The 22,177-nt window shown below is 36.0% G+C and overlaps 1 protein-coding gene across 1 annotated transcript in view; it reads right to left on the bottom strand.

Annotated features, from left to right (window-relative positions):
- Nucleotides 1–22,177, bottom strand: part of GRM8 (glutamate metabotropic receptor 8) — a 318,849-nt gene that overhangs the window by 243,773 nt on the left and 52,899 nt on the right. The window contains exon 2 of the mRNA XM_030449843.1: nt 15,756–15,972. Coding sequence (XP_030305703.1) covers nt 15,756–15,972 — 217 coding nt within the window. The remainder of the gene's footprint in view (nt 1–15,755; nt 15,973–22,177) is intronic.

Raw genomic sequence — 22,177 nt, 5'->3', positions numbered from 1 at the left:
AGGTGTGCAGGTGAAGCCGTGGGTGCAGTGACCATGAGATGGTGGAGTTCATGATCTTAGGTGGTAGGAACAGGATTCCAAGTAGAATCAGAACCTTGAACTTCAGAAAGGCCAACTTTGCACTCTTTAAACACTTGTGGGGGGAAATCCTACGGGACAGGGTACTGGTGGGTAGGGGGCCCAGGATGGCTGGTTAGTATTCAAAGACCACTTCTTCAGAGCTCAGGACCAATGAATCCCAATGGGAAGAAAATTAAGAAAGGTAAGTAGGAGATCAGTATGGTTGAAGAGGGAACGGCTAGGTAAACTCAAATTGAAGAAGGGAATCTATAGATTGTGGAAGGAAGGGCTGGCCACTTGGGAGGAATATAAGACTGTTTTCTGGGAATGCAGAGAGGCAACTAGGAAAGCTAAAGCCTCCTTGGAATTAAAGGAGGATAAATTTAATAAAGCCTGCAAGAGAGGTTAAGGACAACAGGAAGGGCTTCTTCAAATACATAGCAGACAAAACTAACACTAAGGGCAATTTAGGCACTGCTGAATGAGGTGGGTGTCCTGGTGACAGAGGATACAAAGAAGGTGGAATTGCTAAACACCTTCTTTACCTCTGTGTATACAGCTGGAGGATCCTCAGGAGACCCAGGCCCCTAAGGCTACTGAGAAAGAATAAAGTTTTCCTTGGTTGATGAGCCTGGGTTAATGAGGCTGGACATCCATAAACCCATGGGTCCTGAGAGGAGGCACCCACAGGTGCTGAGGGAACTGGTGGATGTCATTGCTAGGCTACTCTCCATCATCTTTGGTAAGTTCTTGGGAACAGGAGAGGTGCTTGAGGACTGGAGGAAAGCAAATGTCACTCCAGTCTTCAAGAAAGGCAAGAAAGAGACATTCAAAGCCCATCTGGATGAGTTCCTGTGTGACCTGCTACAGGTGACCTACATTGTCAGGAGGGAGTTGGACTAGATATCTTTCCAGGTCCCTTCCAACCCCTAACTTTCTATGATTCTATGATTTCTACGATTCTAGTGCAAGTCCACAAGACACCTTTAGTTGCTTTCTTTCAATAAGTCTATTGTGGATGGATAAATACCAGCTTTGTTTCTGCCTTCTAAAAGTCATTTCACTTTGGTAATTGTGTTCCGCTCATTAAAAGCCACCAATCAAAAATCAAGTAGTTAAACCTGATACTCATTTTTAAACTGAACTTACATTAGGTGCAAAACATTGCTGAACATAGGCCATTTTAATATTTATGTTAAATTTATTATCTTAGTCCTACTTCAGAGAGATCCAGTGGTGTTAGGGTTACTTTAATACACAAGTCATAAGTTTTTGCCTTCCATCCCTTTAACACAGCTTCTGTGATTAAATGATTGTTTTCTTTTGCATTTGGTCAGGAGTGAACAATAATTTCAGTAAGAATAAAAAGTTATTTGAGCAAATTAATCAGGGAAAGGCTGAGGCTAATCTTGGTATCTCATTGTGCTGGGTTCTAGTGGCACCAGTCTTATTTGTATTCCCTCATCGTCTAAAATCTATTTATTCACATGCACGGAAAGGAATGAATTAGAACAGAAGGAAATTCAGAGCTTGTAGAAGTGGGAAATTAATAATGTTGGGTAAGCAAGAGCAACAGTGCTTTGTAAACTCTCAACTGCACACAGCACAGATTGCTAAAACGGTGAATTGTGAATATCTCATAATACTAGAGTATCTCCTGGTAGGATGTTTGGAGACAACGAAGGCTCTTTTGCATAAATAACTGGGATTTTATCTCAGTTGCACAGGTGAATGTCACAAAAGCCTATTTATTAACTAAGTTCTGACTTTTTTTTATCTTATTAACCAAAAGTCCACAAAAGCAGTCACCAAGATGAAATCTGATCTGCCCTGTAGTCCAGAAAACTGCAACTGTTTTGGAAGGAAACTTTTCTAATTGAAAAAAGTTACTTATTACAGAAAACATGGAGCTAGATCTGCACTCTTAGTTGTATTTGAGAATCATGACTCATAAAACTTTAGTGAAGAAACAATATTTGTGAATGTATTTAATTTCTGTTAGTTAAGCCAGAGTAAACTAGAGCATAAAAATTTTGTGCATCACCAAAAGGAACCTTTACTAAAGGTCTGAGACTTCATCTGAACCAATCCATCTAAGATGAAAGAAGATTACAGAGGCATCAATTAGAATACCAACCAGAATTAGTGGGAAATTCATAGCTTGAGCAAAAAAAGGTGACTTGATGGGGCATATGGAAGCCAAGCTCAACTCTCAAGCTTGGAGCCTGCACAACCAGTATGTCCCCAGAGCCTGGGCAAAACCATGGCATGTGAAGAGATCATCTGGGTTTCTGAGTCAGATCCCACAATGCCTCAAGCAAATGCATTGAAGAGTCCCTTTCATAAACTGACCAGGGGCTTAGTTCAGGGGCTTAGTTCCCTGTTCAACAAAACATTAGGCAGTCTCTAGTATCACTGTCTGAGAAAACATAACTATATTTTGCTAAGTACTTTATTAAGCTAAGCATAATGGAAACTCCAGGCTGATAATAGCAGAAGAAATTCACTTATCATTTTTCCTCTTTATGTTCTTTCCCCCCCTTTTTTTTTAATTTCTAATTTTCCCTTTTTTCTTCTATATAGACTCTGGACTGGGAAAAAAAATTTGAACATGAGGTATTTTACCTTTTTGGCTTGAACATAATCTCTCTCTTGGACTAATTTTTCCTGTGCCTGTATAACAGCTGAAATTAAAAAAAAAATCAGCAAAAAGAGTTATTTAGAAGGAAACAGAAGGCAGCTCTGTACCCACCACATAAGTCCTTGAATGCCTTTCAATCACTCCTCCTGAGAGGCACCTGAGGTGTAGGTAGCCCAGAGGGGATTGTCACAAGCTTGTGATGCCTGTGGAAGTGCACATATGGGAACTGATGATCTTCTATCACTAACACACTTTTTGAACACATCCAAGTGTCCTTTTTCTTTTCAGAAAACTGTCTCCTTTGTAAGTGCTTACCACAGAAAGACAAAGAAAGTTAAGACAACTCCAGTTAAACTGTCCTTATTTAATGAACCACATAATTTCATGGGCATTACTGTGGAAAACTGTTCATTATCATTACAGCCTAATAGAGAAGTTATTCTACATCTGAAATGAACACATACCATTACTTGAAATCCTCCCTCCCCTCTGCTCCCCTATGCACTCAGATGATACCAAGATCCACATGGGAAGAAAATCATCTTCAGGGTCCCATGAACTTAACAGCCTGTTTCAGACATCATTGTTAACTCATGTACATCTGATTAACTAAAATATCAAAACAATGAAGGGATTTAATGATGAAATGTCCATTAACTTTGATAAGAGGTCCATAACTAAGTCTGTAAAAAATTGTGCCACCAGTACCATTCTGTAGGTTAGTTTATTTTTAATCCAAATTCTTCACACCTAACAGAAGGAAATGAAAAAAAAAAAAAAAAAAGCATATCATTTTGATATGTTTTAACAATAATAAGAATATCTGCAGGATGGCTTCAACATCTCATTTTAATGAAAGGGACATTATACTTTGGAAAACAAATTATTCTGGAAAAAAATGAAAAAATTAACCAATTAAAATAATTTAACTTAAATTAAATAATATTTCTACCTCCTGAATAAGCTCTGAAAGGATTTAATCCATAAAATACTACAATATAATGGAAGTAATTACAAGGTTTGACAATTCTTATAAATTGAGCAATGCGATTATCCGCACTTCATTAAGTGCATTAACATATTGGGTAAAATACTTATAATCATATCACTCAATTTACTGGCCTTAGCAAATGTTGTAATGCATCTCACAGCAAATCCAATATGCTAGCAAAATATATGATAATGCACCTGCTAAAGCGTACATAAAATTACTGCCCTCTCCTGGCTGCTATTGGAACACCGTAGTGAATGGATTTTTGCTTTATTCCCATCATCCATTGGAAATTGTAAGAAGTTGTCCTATGCAACAGGGACAGCACCAAAGAGCTGGGCAGGCTCTGTTGATTTATGCAGCCCCTCATTATAACATGAAAGTTTGTGAACTCATGCAATACTTCAGCCTAAACTTTAATAAAATGGAAGCTGGTTATTTCCTGGGACTGTATGATACCACTCTCTCTCTTCTTTCTGTATGTGGACTTTCTAGGAAAGCTGCTGCTATGGGTTTCTCTGCATCCCAGGTAGCATTGGTGAAGTTCAACAAGATGTCATTCTCTCAAAGATTAAAGCCTCTCCTAGATGTTCTGGGCTGTGCATGGTGTTTTAAAGGGGGTAGGCCATGCAGAAGAGAAATACAAACACACCCCCCATCAAAATAAAGGAAAAAAAGTAAAGAGGAAAATAGGAATCCCTACAAAAATTAACAACTTCATCACAAATTTCATTCATACTTTTTGTTCACATATTTGAAAGAAAGCAGATCTTGCCCAGATACTCCTGAAAATAAAGTGTGATTGTTCTTAATTTAGACAGCATTTACATATGTAGGATTAAGGACATCCTAAAAATGTCACTGATCACTTAAGGACAATTAAGCATTATCAACATAAACATTTGCAGGAATGACAGAGGTGGTGGGATAGTTTTGCTTTTCTTACCCCATCCCCCCTCAAAATATTTGCAAATTCCATAGATGCATGGCACTTCAATGGACTCAGTTCTCAGTTTGGGAATCTAGGACTGCCCTATCCCTTTTTTTTTTTTTAAAAAGGATGTTAAAATTTTGTTTCTCCTTCTATGACCAATCACAGCATATTGGCAAGAAATCCAAGGAGAAGCTGTCTTGTAAATACCTCTGAAGGGCATACTGTATTTCTGAAGAGTATGCTTAGTATGTACATATCAGAAAACTGCCTGGACATTAGAGCCACAGCCACACAGAGGGATTTATCTGCTCAACACCCCTGCTACTCTAGGGTATTGTTTTGTAATTCATTCTCCTGATTAAGTGTCTAGTCAAAACATCCCACTTTAATTAACAATGTTAAAGAAGGAGACTGGCATTTTTGTTACAATTTCAGCAATTAAAACAATTTGGTTTTGTCTAAGTGATGAAAAGCCAATAATTATGCTATATTGAAGAAATGCTAGGAAGTACAAAAGCAAGAAACAATTTCCGTCCTAGAAAGTCCTGGAGCAGGAAGAATTTTGACCTAAGAAGTAGCTTATTTTCCATTAAGAGAAAAAAATATCTTTCTTATAACTTGTCAGATTTCACAATATGCGTATTTCTGCCATCCCAATTTATAGTCATGGTATCACAGCTTGTAATTTGCATAAAAGTCATGCTTTTTTAAGATAGAAAAAAAAACCTCAATGTAGGTGTGTTTCCAACTATTTCCAACAATAACCAGGCATATACATATGCCTGGGGTTTTTTTCTAGAATGAGTAATAGTAATTCTTTGTAATAGTTTACTGCAAAAAAAAATAATTCTTTGGAGCTCTGTGGGCAGTTCATTAGGTATCAGAACTGAAGGAATGAAGTAGTTGAGGCTTACCCTGGTCTGAATCTATGCAGACTCATGCAGGTATTCAAGAGAGAGCTGTTACTGCTAAGCTACCCCACTGCAAGTCCCATACAAACATGTGCTTACTGTGACTCAGTACACAATATGGCTCCCTGCCCTTCAACACAAGAAAATAAATAGAATGAAGATGACAACGTTGCTTTGACATTTCAAATCATACATTCTTAGCTTGCAATCTTGCAAGACTATTGTCAGCATTGTCACATTCAACTCTTGTATATTATGCAGGTGAGCAAAGCTCAAGTGTCTTGTATTAGCAAAGAGTATTAAAACAGCAGCCAGTGACAGCTGCAAAATGCTGTTCCTTATTCAGGCCATGAATACTTCTGTACTGGGGGTCAGGGGTAAGGAAAGATTAGAAAAAGTAGGGTAAGTGATAAAGAAAGAAAACAAGAAGTGAAGATCCTACTGATAAGGCTCAGAACACATTGGCCTTTGCCATAATGCAAAGGAAGAATGATCCTGGGCATCTCTTTGGTAAGCCATGGTTCAGTTTGATTTTTTTTTTTTTTAATTTATATTATCCTTTTCTTATCTCTTAGGCCCCCTCAAAACAAATCCCATAAAACTAATCCTAATGCTGAATTTGGTAGGTCCTAATAAGTTTTTTCAGTCTTAAAACATTTGCCATGAAGCTATAACAAACAGAGGAGACTTGACTATCATATATCCTACTACTGAAGGTTATATGTCACAGCACAGTATACAACCTAATGCTCATAAAGTCTCACAAAATGTTATGTAAACATACAGAATGACAAATTGTTATTTTCTTGGTTTGCTTTTTCTCCAGAGAAGAAAAAAACAAAACAACCAACCTAACAAAAACCCAACAGAAACAAAAAAATACCCCCACACTCTCTGCTTTAAGAGCTTCTTATATCTCAGTAAAACTGCCCAGGAAAGTAGACTATATAGCATGTACATACACTATTTATTAATTATGCTCAAAACAGAATTTGGCTGAATAAAAAATAAAAGATGATTCTTTGGTAGCATTAACCTTTACAATTACTTTCTTTGAATAGATACGACCATTTAGCCAAAATTGAAAAAAAATATTGAAAAACAGGTTTCAGTTGTTTTAGGGTGGGTTTTTTTGTTTATTTTAAATATCAGAAGACATAATTGCAAAGACATCGGATGAAACACATATTCTGTTTCATTTTACAGCATTTTAAAAATAAAATTTCAGTGCAATTGTAACAAAGCATGCTTCAGCTGCACTATAATTCAGAAGTTTGTATGAAAAATGTAATGCAATTTTCTTGTGTCTCTCTTCATTAGGAAATTATCAGTTCCAAAGAAATAGAAATTCCAAACTATCACTGAGGGCTAATCTAATCTTTAGAAGACTTTATTTCCCCGATACATGGGCTCACTGTACAACTGAGGCAGTGGCTTCACATAGAGTTGAATGATAACAAGAAATGAGCTTAGCACATGTTGAAAGTCACTCACCTTCACCCTCAGACTATCAGCACTATTGGCTCAGTAACAGATAGCATGATCCTACACAACAGGGAAATGGATGAGTTTAACCCTGCCTGAAGAATAAATGCATTCAGGATGGCCATATAGTTAGAGAAGATACATTTATAAGGTGAGCTCAAATCTCCCTGCATTCTGTTATTATCAGCACTTACATAGAAAGCAAGAGTAGCAACTAACAAAGCCTTGCAAAAAATGGAGTGGGAGAGTATTGAGCAGAAAGATTGGAAAATTTGAAGATGGTATAAAATTACTTGGTATAAACAAGAATAGAGAGAGCATATAAAGTATTCACAAAACTAGATAAACAAGTATATCATAGAAAAATATTGACTATTGACAACACAAGGGAGTGCACACTGGCAGGGATACTTGGGACTGTTCATACACACCACTGAGTTCTAAATCAGCTGTAGCCATTTGTTAATAAACCTTGAGTGTCAGAACAGAAAGATTTTGGAAATAATATGCTTGATACCCAGCAGCCAACAGAAAAACCTTCCAGTTTGTCAGGATGTATAAAAAATGGTACTGAGAATAAAAATGAGATTACAATGACACTACATAAATCAATAGCAAGGCTTTACCTGGAGTGTTCAGTCATGGCTACACAATTTAATTGAGATGTAGATGAAATAAGGGATCCAGAAACTTACAACAAAAGCTATTAAACAGCAATTCTTTGTATCTTCTAACCCAGAGTTAAGATAAGCAAGAAGGCATGCTATGAAGGAGGTTAACTGGATTCTCCTGCATAACATTTGTAGGTTCAAAACAACAGAGCATTCAAAGGGTGAAGTTAAAATGATAGCAAGAAGAAAGTATAATGGATGTAAATTTTCATGCTTCAGGAAAAATAAGCATCAACATTAAATACCTGAGTATTTAATCAACAGTAAATATCTGAGAATATTTCTAGGATACATAATTTTGCTAGTAAATGTTAAGTAAGATTTTGGAGTTGTTCTCTTTTATTTAATTGAGAACACCACTGGAGACAAGATACTGACCAGCAGTGTCTGTCTCACAGATCCAGTGCTTCATTGTTTAAACTGCAGCCACAGATCATAAAAGAACTGATACTTTGAGGATATTGCTAATATTCAGCCATGAGGCATATCTCACACATGATTTTTAAGAGATACAGGTCTACAGATAGAAAGCAAAAATGTAAAAATAGTGTATTTTAAATAATAAAATTTAAAATATTGGAATCTCTTTGAAGATGGAAAGACATACAAACAGAAAAATGCAATTTTCTCAGCAAACACAAGAGCTAGGAATTTCTCTGTAACTTTTCAATGTGAAAGAGACAACAGACTTTAGAACAGTGAAGCTCAAACAAGATTACAGTTCAAATACTGTGAATCCTTTTACACGTTAAAAAAAAAGAACCTGTAAATACAGCCCAAGCTTATGTCACCATGCTTCCTTCCTTCCTGTCACCTTTGTTGGGATGGTGCCCTTATGTGCAAGCTTTCCTTTCAAAAATCTGTTCACTCTGGGAAATCAAAACCCTTAGATGTCATGTTGGCAAAGCTCACTCACACAGACTGATCAAGGATATGCCATGTTCTGCATATTCAACTAGAAAAAAAAAGGAAAAAGGGAGTCTTAGTCAGTTCATGGTAAAGGATAAAAAACCCTCACTCGCTGTGGAATCTGTAAAGCTTCTGGGACTTATTATTGACAGATTTATATATATATTTTTAAGCACGTCAAGCACATCTACCATGGAAAATGTCAAAGTATTTCCCATAGTTCTCCTCTGCCTTGCACCACTGTAAAATCATAATGCAAACCACAAACATGGGCAGCTTTATTTAGACTGCAAATCACACTGAGTCTCTTCTAGTATCCCCTTTACAAATACTTTCACTTACAAGAATATCCACTGGGATTAACTCTGTTAAGAACCATTTCCTGTTAAAAGGTTTGTGTGAAATTGGGTCATAAACAACCAGAATGACAATGCTGTGACTCAGACATTTCCAAAGATTGCTTTACAGGAGTGTTTTGATTATGTGTAAATTCTTTGCTTTAGGCCTCCTTCCTAGCAAAAGAGAGTCAAAGAATCTAAGAGGAGCTACAGGTTCTGCAGTAATACACACTAATACACACAACAGCAGGGCTTGAGAAATTTCATTTTTTGCTGTTGAAATCATCTGACAGTATATTAATAGCCATATATTTATCCTACTTTTTATTTCAGAAATGTTGATAACAGTTTACATGTCAGAAAGAACCCTCACAATCATAGAGATCTTAAGCATAGTACAGAATGTAATTTAAGCAATGATTTCTAACTTTGGCACAGTATTTTTTAGTGACTTCATTTTAGAAATATTTATTTTATTGATTTAAACACCAAATAAATATGCTAGTACCCATTCCTAATTTTAAATGCTTATTTACATTTAGTATTAAAAAGTGCACCTTATATCTTATTTGAAACTGTTTTTCTTAAACTACAGTCTTCACTTTAAAGACACTGAAACTACAAAATCCCAGCCACTACTTCAAAGAGCACTGCGTTTGAAAAAACACTTAATGATAAATTATATTCATTATGAACACCACACTATATTTCACCATAAGTATGCTTTTAATCTAATACAATTGCTTTCTTGAAATATCAACACATTGATAATTTTGTTTGCATTTTTACATTTAAAAATCCTGAACTAGGTATCAAGACTAAGTGGAAAAGTTCTACTAACAAGCTACTGCATTAAAAGCTGAAATAAACTTTCTTTACTGGACAATTTTAGCATTCTATGAATTTGTACTCCTAACCAATGCAAATACCTAGTGTTCACATGAAAAGAAAAAAACAAAAAAAGAAGAAAAGAAAAAAAAAAGTCATATAGTCCAATGACCTCTATAGTTCTTATAGGAGAAAGTTAAATATGTAAATATGCACATAAAGGTGAACAGATCCTCTGTATTATGATGAGAGCTCAATATTATTTTTAAGAGTTTTCTAAATGTTCAAAATTCACCACAGAATGCATCTCTGTGGAAACACACTGGTCCTTGCTCTGAGGAGTTCATATGTCTCAGCTCTCCAAGAGCTGGCTGCTATAAGCAAAATGAAATCAGCTTCAGACTGAGAAGAGATTCCATATCACAGCTACTTGGTAACTGTACCACACAAAAATAGCAAATGAACTCATTTTTGAGCACAGTTCATACCCCAGCTGGCATGAGACAATAAGCATCAGCGGCCAAGCCAGGAAGTGTGAGGTCTTCTCACTCCGAGCCTTTTTGGCAGCCTCAGGGCCAACCCAACCTTCCTGTGCATTTAATCCTTTGCTAAACTCCCTGATGTTCAGGAGGGTACCCACTGACTTCTTCCAGCTTCAAGCACATGCAGAATTCCCTACTTCTTGCTCAAGACTTCTGTCCAGGATCAGATTTTAAACTGTCTCCCGTGGAATAAAAATAATTTGAATTTGTGCAAGTAGGGGAACAAGAGGAAGTGTTTAGCATACAAGCACATCTCTTGTAGCAGAGGGACTGTATCTATCCTAAGCTCCAGCCCAAAGCTTCCTTTGCCAACTCTCGTAACTACTGAGTTCACTCCAGAAGTATTACAGTATAATGGTAGTTTCAAATATGTGACAACATCACTTAGACAATCCATGAAAAAATTATACTGTCTGTAAATTACTTAGGCTTCTTTGTAATAGTTTCTGGCATTTTTTGTCATAATACCTTAAAAGCACCCCCATGAGAGCTATTGTTCCTCGAACTGGACAGAAGAACAAGAAATCTGAACAGAATCCAGTACAAGTATATGTGTGTCATGCTGGTTACAGAAGCAAGGCTGGCTCTGTAACTTTTGTCACTACAGTCCACTCTATGGTACATACTCTTTGGAGCAGGTACAAATCCTATAAAAACTTTCTGCTATTTTTCATTTCCTCCTTCACTGTAGCTAGTGAAGCTTTCTGCAGGAGGTATAAAAAGTTTCTCAACTAAATGACTGAAGAAAGTGCTCAAGAGCTATTGCAGATAAAGAAATTCCTCTTGCAGGGGGGGTTGGACTAGATGATCTTTCGAGGTCCCTTCCAACCCCTAGGATTCTGTGATTCTGTGATTCCAATAATACTGAAGTGTCAGAGAGCACAACAGGAAAGTACCACTGTATGCTTACTTCTCCAAGATACCTCCTAAAAACTATCAAGAAAACCACATGTAATTAAAGCTGAAGAATATCATATTGATTAGCACCACTGGGAGATGTTAAAATGGTCTTTCATTATAAGTCCCTAAAAATTACACTGTTCTTTATCAGGTACTAATTTGTACGAATATTAAAAACTGCAGGAATAATTTTCAAGCTTTTGCAATAATAATACACTTGCTATCTGATTTTGTAATTTTTGAAGCATCACTTTGAAGCTACTGTAGCCAATTATAGTGTTACTATTAATTATAGTTTGTAGCTTGAAATACATCATTATCAATAGAGTTCAGCTGCGTAAATATAAAAATGAAACTTAAAATTGATTTAAATGGTTTTCCCTTTGTGATGATATGTTAGAACATTATTACTTAATTTTCTGAGCTTTAAAACAATCTCTAAAGCTGAAATATCTCTGGGAATAAGGTTACATTTCATACATTGTATATCTTCAGTTTTCATGTTGCAAGATTTTTTTAATCTTCTCTTAAGTAACATCTTGGGGACACACACAGAGAAAGTCTATCCATCATCTGAACAAGATATAAAAAGCTATAGCTTTATATCAAAGCATACTGCAGGAAATGTGAATTAATCTTAACAGCAACCCATTTTATTCATTTATAATTTATCAATGAATAATCCAAGGGGTGAATGGAAAGGCTACATGCCCTTAAGTTTTATTTTCCTGCTCAATCCTCCCTCCCCTCTTCCCACTAAACTTTCTCTTGATCTATGGAAACCTTTAGCTAAAGGTAGGAAGTATTCCAATTTAGAGAAAAGCAGAGATACAATGTGCAGAGATACAGTAGACACACAAAAAATCTGACAAGAGACAAGATGGCATAAGAACTATGTCAAAGAAATATCACAACCTTTTCTATGTAAACAAAATAGAGCTTGCTATGTTGAAGCCTGAAACAATTTAAATTAAGCTGCTGTAGTATTCTTTCAGTATATGCATTCATTACAATTAGTTATATAGTAGTCAGTGAGACTGTAAAGGTAAAATTCTCTGAAGGAAAATAAAGTATCTGAGGTCCCTTCTCAGAAAAACACTAGAAACTGCCCTATCCTATGTTAAATGGAGTAGTGAAATCTACAAACCCTGTCCCTAAAAGCAAGCATGGAAGGGTACACACTAATAAAAAGCCCACCATTCTTTTCTGGGGTAAAGCTGCCCCAAAGTTATGTCATTTAGGGCCAGTCAAAAATCTAGCCCTAAATCAGCTATGCACTCTTCTTCACACCTCTGTCAAGCCATGGAAAAAAAGCTTACAAGGAAAAAAACGTCAAGAAATACTGAAGCTCCTCATCTGTTTGTAATGATTGGCTACAGCTCCCTGCCATTACAATCTTTAACTCCTCTTCTGATGATTTCCTAAGTGTTTCACTGCCAGTAACCATCAGTGCTCATGTCAAATTTTCATTGATCACTTGTAGACATAAAATCTGCCACATGGCATTTCATAGACTATTTGTGGATCTGTTGTTTTTCAGTACAAACATTGCCCTTCTTAAGCAAGTATGCTGACCCCAAAGAGATTTTTCTAAACCAAATGTTTATGTGTTCTGTAAAAAAGTGCAAAGGATCTCATTAGTTTCTCTCTGATGGTAAATTCATTTGGTATCTAATAGCAGGGGGACTGAACCATTAAAGAAGTCTGATTAGAGACTTTCCAACATTTATTTTGTCAAACATCATTAACAGCAAAGTAAATAGAAGAGCACTCTTCAGCATGACAGTTTAATGAGGACTTGGTAAAATGTGCTGCCTTCTTTTCCCCTTTTTAGTCTCTTTTGGTGAGCAAAGTTTCTCTTAGCTTAATGCTTAAACTCTTTAGCATTTTCATTTCAGATGACTTCATTCCTTCGGTTAAAGTACCAAAATGATATTATGAAGATAAAAAAAAATATTATAGTGATTTCATTGCTTAATGTCATAATGGAAGTAGAAAATTATATATATTTAATCAATTTCTTCTAACACTAATGCATGGAAGAATGCATTGGAATAAGTACTACTCGCTATTCTCATGTGAAATATCTCATTTTCAGCTATGGTTTGTCCCAGTTGGGATCTTTGTCATTAAAATGCAAGCAGATTCTGATATATTCTGTGACATGTCAGGGTGGCACCACTTTGACCTTTTCAGTATTCCACATTTCATTTGGAAGCTTGTTTATTCCTTTCTGCTTCTGTTACTGATGAAGAAAGAGAGTTGGAACAGAGGGCAAATCAAACTGGAAAGCTGAGGCAGAGTCAAGCTCACATGAAAAAAAGTACATGAAACTGTAAGTACATTAAGTTAATCTCTATTTTAAAAATATTCAAAACCCTACCCATTCTTAATTCTTAGCTGACTGGAGAAAACAAAAAAAAAGTTTCCTGTTTATATTTTTGAAACTTCTATCTTGCATATTCTCACAGGCACTGAAGATGTTTCAGATATTAATATATTGATTTCTTTCACATTCTTTCCTCAACTGTACTGCTCTCTATTATGTGTATCTTCACATTCATTTTGCTTCCAGTTGTTGGGTACTTATCTAAACATGAGCTGTCCTATGCACTTGCATACTGTGTTTAGTAGCATGGTTCTGCTCAGTTTTAATGTTTTGTTTGCAGTCTGTGATGACTTTTATAAACCTACCTAGACTCTATAGTATCAGACCTCATAGTTAGATGCTATTACATTTTAAGAATGTTTCCAGCCCTGTGGTTCAGGTGAAAAGTCTGAGGACAGTGGATAATAGAATCAGGCTGGAAGGAACATTAAAAAATCATCTGATCCACCTCCCAGCCCCAAGGAAGAACTAAGTACACTTATATAAACCCTGGGCAGGTGTTTGTCTGATGCATTCTCCCAGATTCAGCAATGAAGGCTCCAAAATGTCCCCAGGCAAGCTGGTTTAATGCTTTTATGCCTTAACCTTTAAGAGGGGCTTTCTCCAAATCTAAACGGAATCATGCTAGAGATTAATTCCATTACTTCTGTTCACATACACTGTATTTGGACAAACAAGTCGCCCTCTACCTTCCTGTAAAAGTTATTTGTCTGTTGGAAATCACTATTACCACCATCACCTTCCCTTCTTAGTCAACTTTTCTCCAGGCTAATGAGCCACCTTGCTCAGTCACTCCTCACAGACCACCTTTTCAAGCTTTGTGATTGTTCTCTCTTGCACAGTCTCTCACCTTTTGTGAAGTGGGGGTCAAAACCTGTACTGAGTCAAAATGGGGTTTCACAACTGTCAGACAAATTGGTGGATTACTCAGATTATTTTACAGATGGAATGCCCATCTGCCTGTTCCAGTAAAACACAAGGAATACAGACAGGTTATAATTCACTATCATGCTCAGATTATTTTTTGAGCTACAATTTTCTGACCAGTCTTTCTGTACTCCTCATTGCAAAGATCCTTCCTGCTGAAGCACAGTGCCTTGCATTAGCCTCTTAAACTGCATGCTATTTTTTCAGAAAATATCTTCAATTTGGACTCTAAGAGTCTCTTCCAATACATTCCTAGTCCTTCGCAGCTTGAAGTTGCTTCCAGATTTTACAAGCATATCCTTCATTCTGTGTCCATCTGGACTAAATATGAAAACACTAGCTACTACCTGAGCCTGCACGAACACCTGCCAAATACCACACAACACATTCTACCTTTTAAACAGAAAGCATTGCGAATTACACTGAGCAAAGTTCTCTAAATAGGATTGCATCTATATTTTCACCTACATCACAATTCCCAGATTTTCTCAGGAGAACTCTGGATGAGACAATTGAGGTAACAGTACAATTTTAAATTTTTTTAAAGGACATTTTTTAACACTGTACTTAGTGGGCAACCAAATCTGCCCTCTTTCAAGTCACCTGCTACTCATTGTCTTATTCCTTGGTGTCCAAAACTTACTGCCCCTGATAAACAGCCATTTTTTAAGGCCAGAAATAACTATGGATGTGTGAAAACAAAAAAGATCAGAGGGACTTAAACATAATTCCTGTAATAATGACTGCATTTATATAGCACATTTCACCTTGATGAAAAAGCAACACCAGCATGTCTTTGTACTTCACAGATCTTTTTTTGTTGTTTGTTAAATTCATCAAAATTAAAAACCTAGATTTCACAGTGCTGGAATATGAAAATGACATAGATCTCACTGGATTATGATTTTCCTAAACTAAATCAACCACATTTCCTCAAATCTGGGTGTAATTCAGTTGGCGTTTGCTTTTTGCTACTAGCTCATCACGGAGACCCCCTTTCCAAAAGGGGCAAGAGATACATTTTTTACCTCTCCCAGGACCTCTTTTTAAATTCCTGCCAGAACCATCACCTTGCAGATGTATGAGCAGCAAAATCACCCGTATACCCCTCCACCTGATTCCAGGTAACACACCTGCAGGTTCTATGATCACACTGTGTACACCTAGGCAGAGCTCAGCGATGTGCTGTAATCCAGCATCTATAAATGGAAAACCTGATAAACACTCACCAATTTCTCTGGAGATCTGAGTGAAGGCCTCCACACCACTCTCTCCATAGTTGCCTTCAGAAGCCAGTGTTGACACATAGTTCCACCCAAGAGCTGTCACAATGTCAACCATGGCCTGTGCTTGGTAGGAGTCAGGTGGGACCACTCGAGAGAAGAAGTCATACCTGGTGTTATCGCTCAGTTCTGGAGCTGTAGATGCATAGCTGATTTGAGGTATCTGCAAACAGAATGACAAGCTGGTCAAACCAAACTCAGACCAGTTTACACTTTACACTTGTGTGTTTTAAAGGCCTAAAACAGATTATGCACAAGCATTGCTCAGAACTGAATATCTTGGTGTAGTCAAATCAGCTCATCAGAAAGCACCTCAGATTTTATAAAATGTTGGTTAAGTCTCATTGCATAGCACTCTCAGCATTCTGCTTTTCTCCAGGTGTTGTGATTCTGGGTTTATAAGTGTAACAACTTTTTTGATCCTGGCTTTGATGGGAACAGGTGGGGGGGGGGGGGGGAAAGAGGAATTGTAACTATTACTGCAGAAAATGAAAAAGTAATTTTTTATGACTGTGATTTTTAAAAATACTAGACTTAAATTTGATGAGTAAAATGTAGAATATTTCAATATCTTTATTTTTTTTATTTGTGAACACGAAAGTGTGCTTTCCTGTTTTATTCCTATTTTTTTCCAAGCTTTCTCTGTCAAAATTTTTTCAGTGTCCTGTTTTAATTCAGTGCTGTCCATGAATTACGAATATGGAGTCTATGTAGTCAATACAATATATTGTATATTCTCAATACAATGTATACAATATAAATACAGATAAGGAAAAGAGGTAAAAAGATAGTAATCTTCATATAAAACACAAGAAAATCCCTTTTAGAGGAAAAAAACCAAAAACACACTAAATAACTGCAATAGCTTTTTAAAAAGGTATTAACTCTCAGTTTAATTAACTATTTTCATACCAAAAAAACCTTGGTTTGTTTTTATATTAATTCTTATCTAAGAAAAATAAGTCTTTCAATATCCAGAAAAATCTGTCTGTAAGCAATATTCAATTATTCCAAAGAGTATTTTGATGAATAAAATTTTAATTAACATTTAAGATAACATAAAAGGCAAATTATTTTCTTATTTAAGATGGTAAAGCTGATTATGTAGTCACTAGCTCAAAATGAACAATACTCCAAATACTGCATTGCATTTGTAACCTATATTAATAACAGGTGCTTAATTCACATCTTAAAAACAGAAGAGTTTCAAAAACGGATCTGAACACAGTTCCTAAGCTGATTCTGCTGAGAACCAAATTTAGCAGATAGATAACAGGTGATCTGGTAACGGTGCTCACTGTTGCACTAGATGCTATAGTACAAGGTTCCTAAAAAGGGGATTTGAGGAAAATATAAGGAATTCAAGGAGTCTGGTCATTAGTCAAAAGACATGCAAAGACACTGTAGACTTAAAGCCTGAAAAAAAACGTTTATAGCCTAAGGAATGACAAATTAATTTCTGAGTCAGAAGGAAACCAAATAAACTCTTATGTATCTTGGCTATAGCCTTCTTTAAGAAATTTTCTTCTAATGGAAACACCTCAGAATAAATAATATGAAATGTCATAATAATAACAAGTAGAAAGAACAAAAAGAAAAAGGAAAGGGAGGATCATAGAAAAAGTAAGTTAAAGGCTGTATCTCATGGAAATCAGTATTCCTAACACAGCAAAGCTCCACCAAGTATAAATAAAAGATAAGTTGTCCCTACAAAGCTTGCCTTATATAAATTCCTTTTCTTTCAGAAAGCATTTGAAACATCTTTATCTCTTTACGGACAAGATATTTTGGCCTGTAATAACAACATTATGTGCATTTAGAGCACATATCATTCCCTTTCTAAATTTGCTCTATTACTCTCTAAAGCAGACATCTTTTTCCCGATGGGAAAAAATAAAGAAAACCTCTGTGATTTAACTCATTTTACTCCTTGGTGTGCCATTTCACAAACACTGTGGCACTGTTGCTTTGCTGGAAGTTATTTCAACAATAACATCCATAAAATCAACACCAGTAAGAGATCTTTCAGACACTTTGCCACTGAAAATCTTGAAGTCTAGACCACAGAGTTATAACCATTAACTTTCTCAGTTCCTGTTTCTCTTCAGGCATGAGATGAATAACAAATCCTAGATATGTGTCTGTAGGAGAGCTGCTGATACAACACAGCAATCAGATGTTTCAGATCAATAGCAATTTTCTAAGTACGTTGAATATCACTTATTTGGGGCCTAGGGAAATGCAGAGAAGAGATGCTACTTTCCTAATTTTTAGGTCTTTGTAGCTCAGCTTCTTTCCCAGAGTTATTTCTAGTAACAGCAGAAGAAAACAGTAGGTTATGCAGTCCAAACCAAATACCCAGAAGTCATTTGGCATTCTAAAGAGACTTAAATCACCACTGATTTTTAACTGCTGCCAACTTTTCACTAGTGTGAAAGAACAATATGCTATGTAAAAGTAGGGAGAAAGACACTCTCTAAATGGAAAGCCATCCCTATCTTTTGAGGAAAATGGTTCATGCAGATGAATATGTTGCTATTTTTCTTATTTCTTTTTGTATGCAGCCCTCATGGTTACAGACAACACTTAACATTCAAAAATTTTCTCCCTAGATCTGCAGATCTCCCACCCAGAAATATGTCATGAATTTCTTTCTGTGAAAGCATTTTATAAAAAAGGAAACAGAAACTTCCTTTGCTGCCTGCTTTTAAATGTATGTTTGTATACAGAAGGCACTGTAAAATAGCTTTAAAATTTGAGGATTTGGGGTATGTTCCAATAGTTACACAGTTACTGAAAAGACTTGGAGCAACACTCACAAGAAATTGTCTGGCATACAAGAAATTGTTTGGCATGAGGACAAATAGTTAGGATTTAGTGTTTCAATAATCCATGAATGAAAAATATATACATTAAAATGTAACAACTCTAGTTATGGACTATAGGTTTAATAAGCCATTTTACATGTCTCCAAGTACATTTTACAAGATAGAGCATAATGCTGGCTAAGCAAGGGAACAGTTATGCTCTATCAATTCAGTAATATGTAGTTTTAAACCACCCTAAATACAGACTGTATTTATACTTTATTTTCCACTGGCCTCTTGGAACATAACTTTGCATTTTGAAAGAGACCTGGAAAAGGGTTTTATTTTTCTCATTCTAGATATTTCAATCTAGATTTTGAAAATTAAATACAATATAATTAGCTTTTGCATTGTATTTAAGAGCTATCTATATAGCACAGTTCATTACATACTTCCTTTTCTTTTGGGGGAAAAAAAAGGAAAAGAAAAAATCACAATGTATTATATTATTCCATTTGAATCTGCTGTCACACCACAGCTGTCACATTCACTGTCAGTGGCTAAAAGCATTTGTGTTCAAAAGTTCATTGATATAATTTTTCTGTTCTTTCCTAAACTATGGTTTGGCTGCTACCTCCCATTAGCCTATAATCTGCTAGTAATTTATAGTGGCTGACAGACTTAAACTCTCTGAAATTACCTCACAGAGGAATTTTTAAAAGCCTTATTTTAAATATTTTTTTTTAAGCTTGAAGTATCTATCAAGATTTTGAAAACAAACATTTATAGTGGGGTGCTTTGAAACAGTATCCAGTTTTAGTTAGGTATTAATCTTAATTCTGATGCAGACTGAACTGCTGCTGAAAATACCAGTGATCTTTCTGTCTTTTAATCCAAGTCATTAGTGACTTTACCTCATTCTACCATCCAATCACCGGAATAAAATTTTTATGCATGCTTAAAAAATTAAAAACAAACAAAAATTTGGGAGCAAAACAAAAAACACCAAAAAAACCAAACAAAAAAAATTAAAAACAAAAACAAAACCCAACCTCAAAGCCAAAAAAAACCTACAGAGACAGGCTAACACTTCAAGATATATTCAAGTTAAAATCAGAAGTCAAGAATATCTCTGTTTTTTCTGGATCTTTTTGTATGAATCTCCAAGCTGATTTAACATCTGGCACTAAAGATCTCACCCTCCCAGAGGATTATAGGAGATGGAGCTCTTATTTTCACAACTCAGTGTCCACAAAGTGTGAATGTGGCAGCACTCAAAAAGGGGGAACAACATCCATACAAGATAACCACCAAGCATTATTATAAAACAGACTCTTACTCCCTGATGGAGAGGGTGTGGACAAATTCACAAGTGCCAAAGACAGCCAATGTGACTTTTCATTTATTTCAGCTAAGTGGCAAACCACTGTCAGTCTCCTTTACACTAAAAATAAAGGCCACCCATCACTTCCAAAGCCAGTGCTCCTCATAGGGAAGGAGTACACTGGATCTGTTTGGTGGGTTCAGTACTGGGACCCAAACTCAAAAACACAGAGGTGCTGCACTGCGGATGGTAGAGGAAACTACACAACCTAGGTTTCTTCTTCCAGTGAAGCATCTTCCAGATATCAGGCAGCTCTAAGTATGCATCCCCTTCAATGTCATACTACCCAAGTTTTAGACAGAAGTTCATTGGAATCTTTTCTATTGAGCTTTCAAATCCATTTGCATGCTGCATTTGCCAGTGTAAAGTATCAGCTAGACATTTCAAATGCCATGTTCCCTTATGCAGCCATTCAGCTGAAAGCATGATTTGAGAGCAGACAGTGAAATGAGCTAAGCTGATAAGAAAAAGATTTGAGAAAGGAATCACCAGTAATTTTGAACATTAGTGATCATGAGTTACAGCAGTGACCTTGCTGTGCAGTCACTAAGCATAATAGACTTAAATCACTCACGTCTTCAGTCTCACTAACCACTCAGGCTTATCACTACTAGCTGCATTCAGCCAGCATTTTACTTCCTTTATCCATTCTTTCATCATTGAGCAGTCCTTTTTTTCTTTTTTCTTTTTTTTATTTTTGTTTTTACAAGTACTAGCAATAGCACATTAAAAATAGTAATAATTGTAGCTAACAAATTGAAGTCAATAAACTGCAGGTTACTGATTAATCTATACCAATTGGCATTTTACTACCAACCAATAAAGGCTGCAAAAGAGTAAAAGTGCTTGAAATCAAATTTGGCTGGGGAAACACTTTTTCAACTTGATGAGTTTTTTGAATTTCAAATGTCTATCATTAATCATTAACAGCAGTGTCTTTTCAAGATTTTTATTCCCTCTCCTGTACAGCTAGAAAGAGCTTTTTGTGAGTACAAAAAACTCACAGCAGTGAAATGCATCCTCAGGGCCTACACACTGAATGTTGCTGAAAGAGAGCTGAGGTCACTTTTATCTATTAGTTGCATTTGCAAATTGCTGTCAGCCATAGCACCATGTTAGCCTGCTTTCACTTCTGAAAAACATGTCAGCAGGCAGCACAGTAATGCTAAAGTCATTCAGGGTAGACTTTTCAAGATTGAAAAGAGTTGATGAGGCTTAATAACATCTTACACTATACCAAACAAGATATAAAATCTTCTTTTTTGTTACTAACTGAGGAAGGAGATGAAATGCACACTGACACTGCCCACTTCTTTCACTAACTATAAAAGCAACCTGGGAGATTAATTCAGCTGTTACACACAATATGTAGAATACTGTAAACAGTTACATGCTTTCCACTGGATCTCACAATCCCACTCATTTTGGCTACTCATAACTGTGACATCTGTGCACAACTAACAATCAACTTCCTTCTGCAATGTCATCTTTCCACCTATGACAAAAAAATGAATAGGTCACCCATGCCATTATTAGGAATCTTGTCTCATTTACTTGCAGAGTAAACCCACATTATATACATCATCCTGGTAAGATATAGCACATTAAGACTCAGTAACACCATTGGAGGTGTGAGATGCCCTATCCAATGCTCAGAGGAGCTAAAGCAGGTGACACCTTGCCAACTCCACCCAATACAAATCACCTCTACTTGAGCTAATGCTGTGGGAAAATTTCAGGATATGAAGTTCTCTGCTTCAGCCCCTTTCCATGGATTTTACTGTGCAGATGAACAATCTGTGACAATATGTTTTCCCAGTAGATGTATATATGTATATATTTGCATATATTTATAAACACAAGTAATACTGAACAATATTTATATTTAGACATATGCACTTCATGCTCTCTGTATGTTATGGACACTCAACCACAGTATTTATTGTGTTCAGCAACACATCTGGTTCAGGAGTTATTACAGATTTCCACTACCCCCGAAAAAAAATTTCATATCAGCTAGAGCAAAAGCAAGAAAAAGCAGGTATGCTTTTTACCTAAATGAATGCAATTTAAAATTAATTTAGTTCAAAAAAGCTTAGTAGAATTTAAAAGCTTTGGAAAAGGAAAGAATGACAGTATAATCTGAAAGCTGCCAATAACTGTTTTCACTTGGAAGG

The sequence above is a fragment of the Calypte anna genome, chromosome 1, assembly GCF_003957555.1.
Source record: "Calypte anna isolate BGI_N300 chromosome 1, bCalAnn1_v1.p, whole genome shotgun sequence".
Lineage (NCBI taxonomy): Eukaryota > Metazoa > Chordata > Aves > Apodiformes > Trochilidae > Calypte > Calypte anna.
This window is presented reverse-complemented; position numbering and strand designations above follow the sequence as displayed.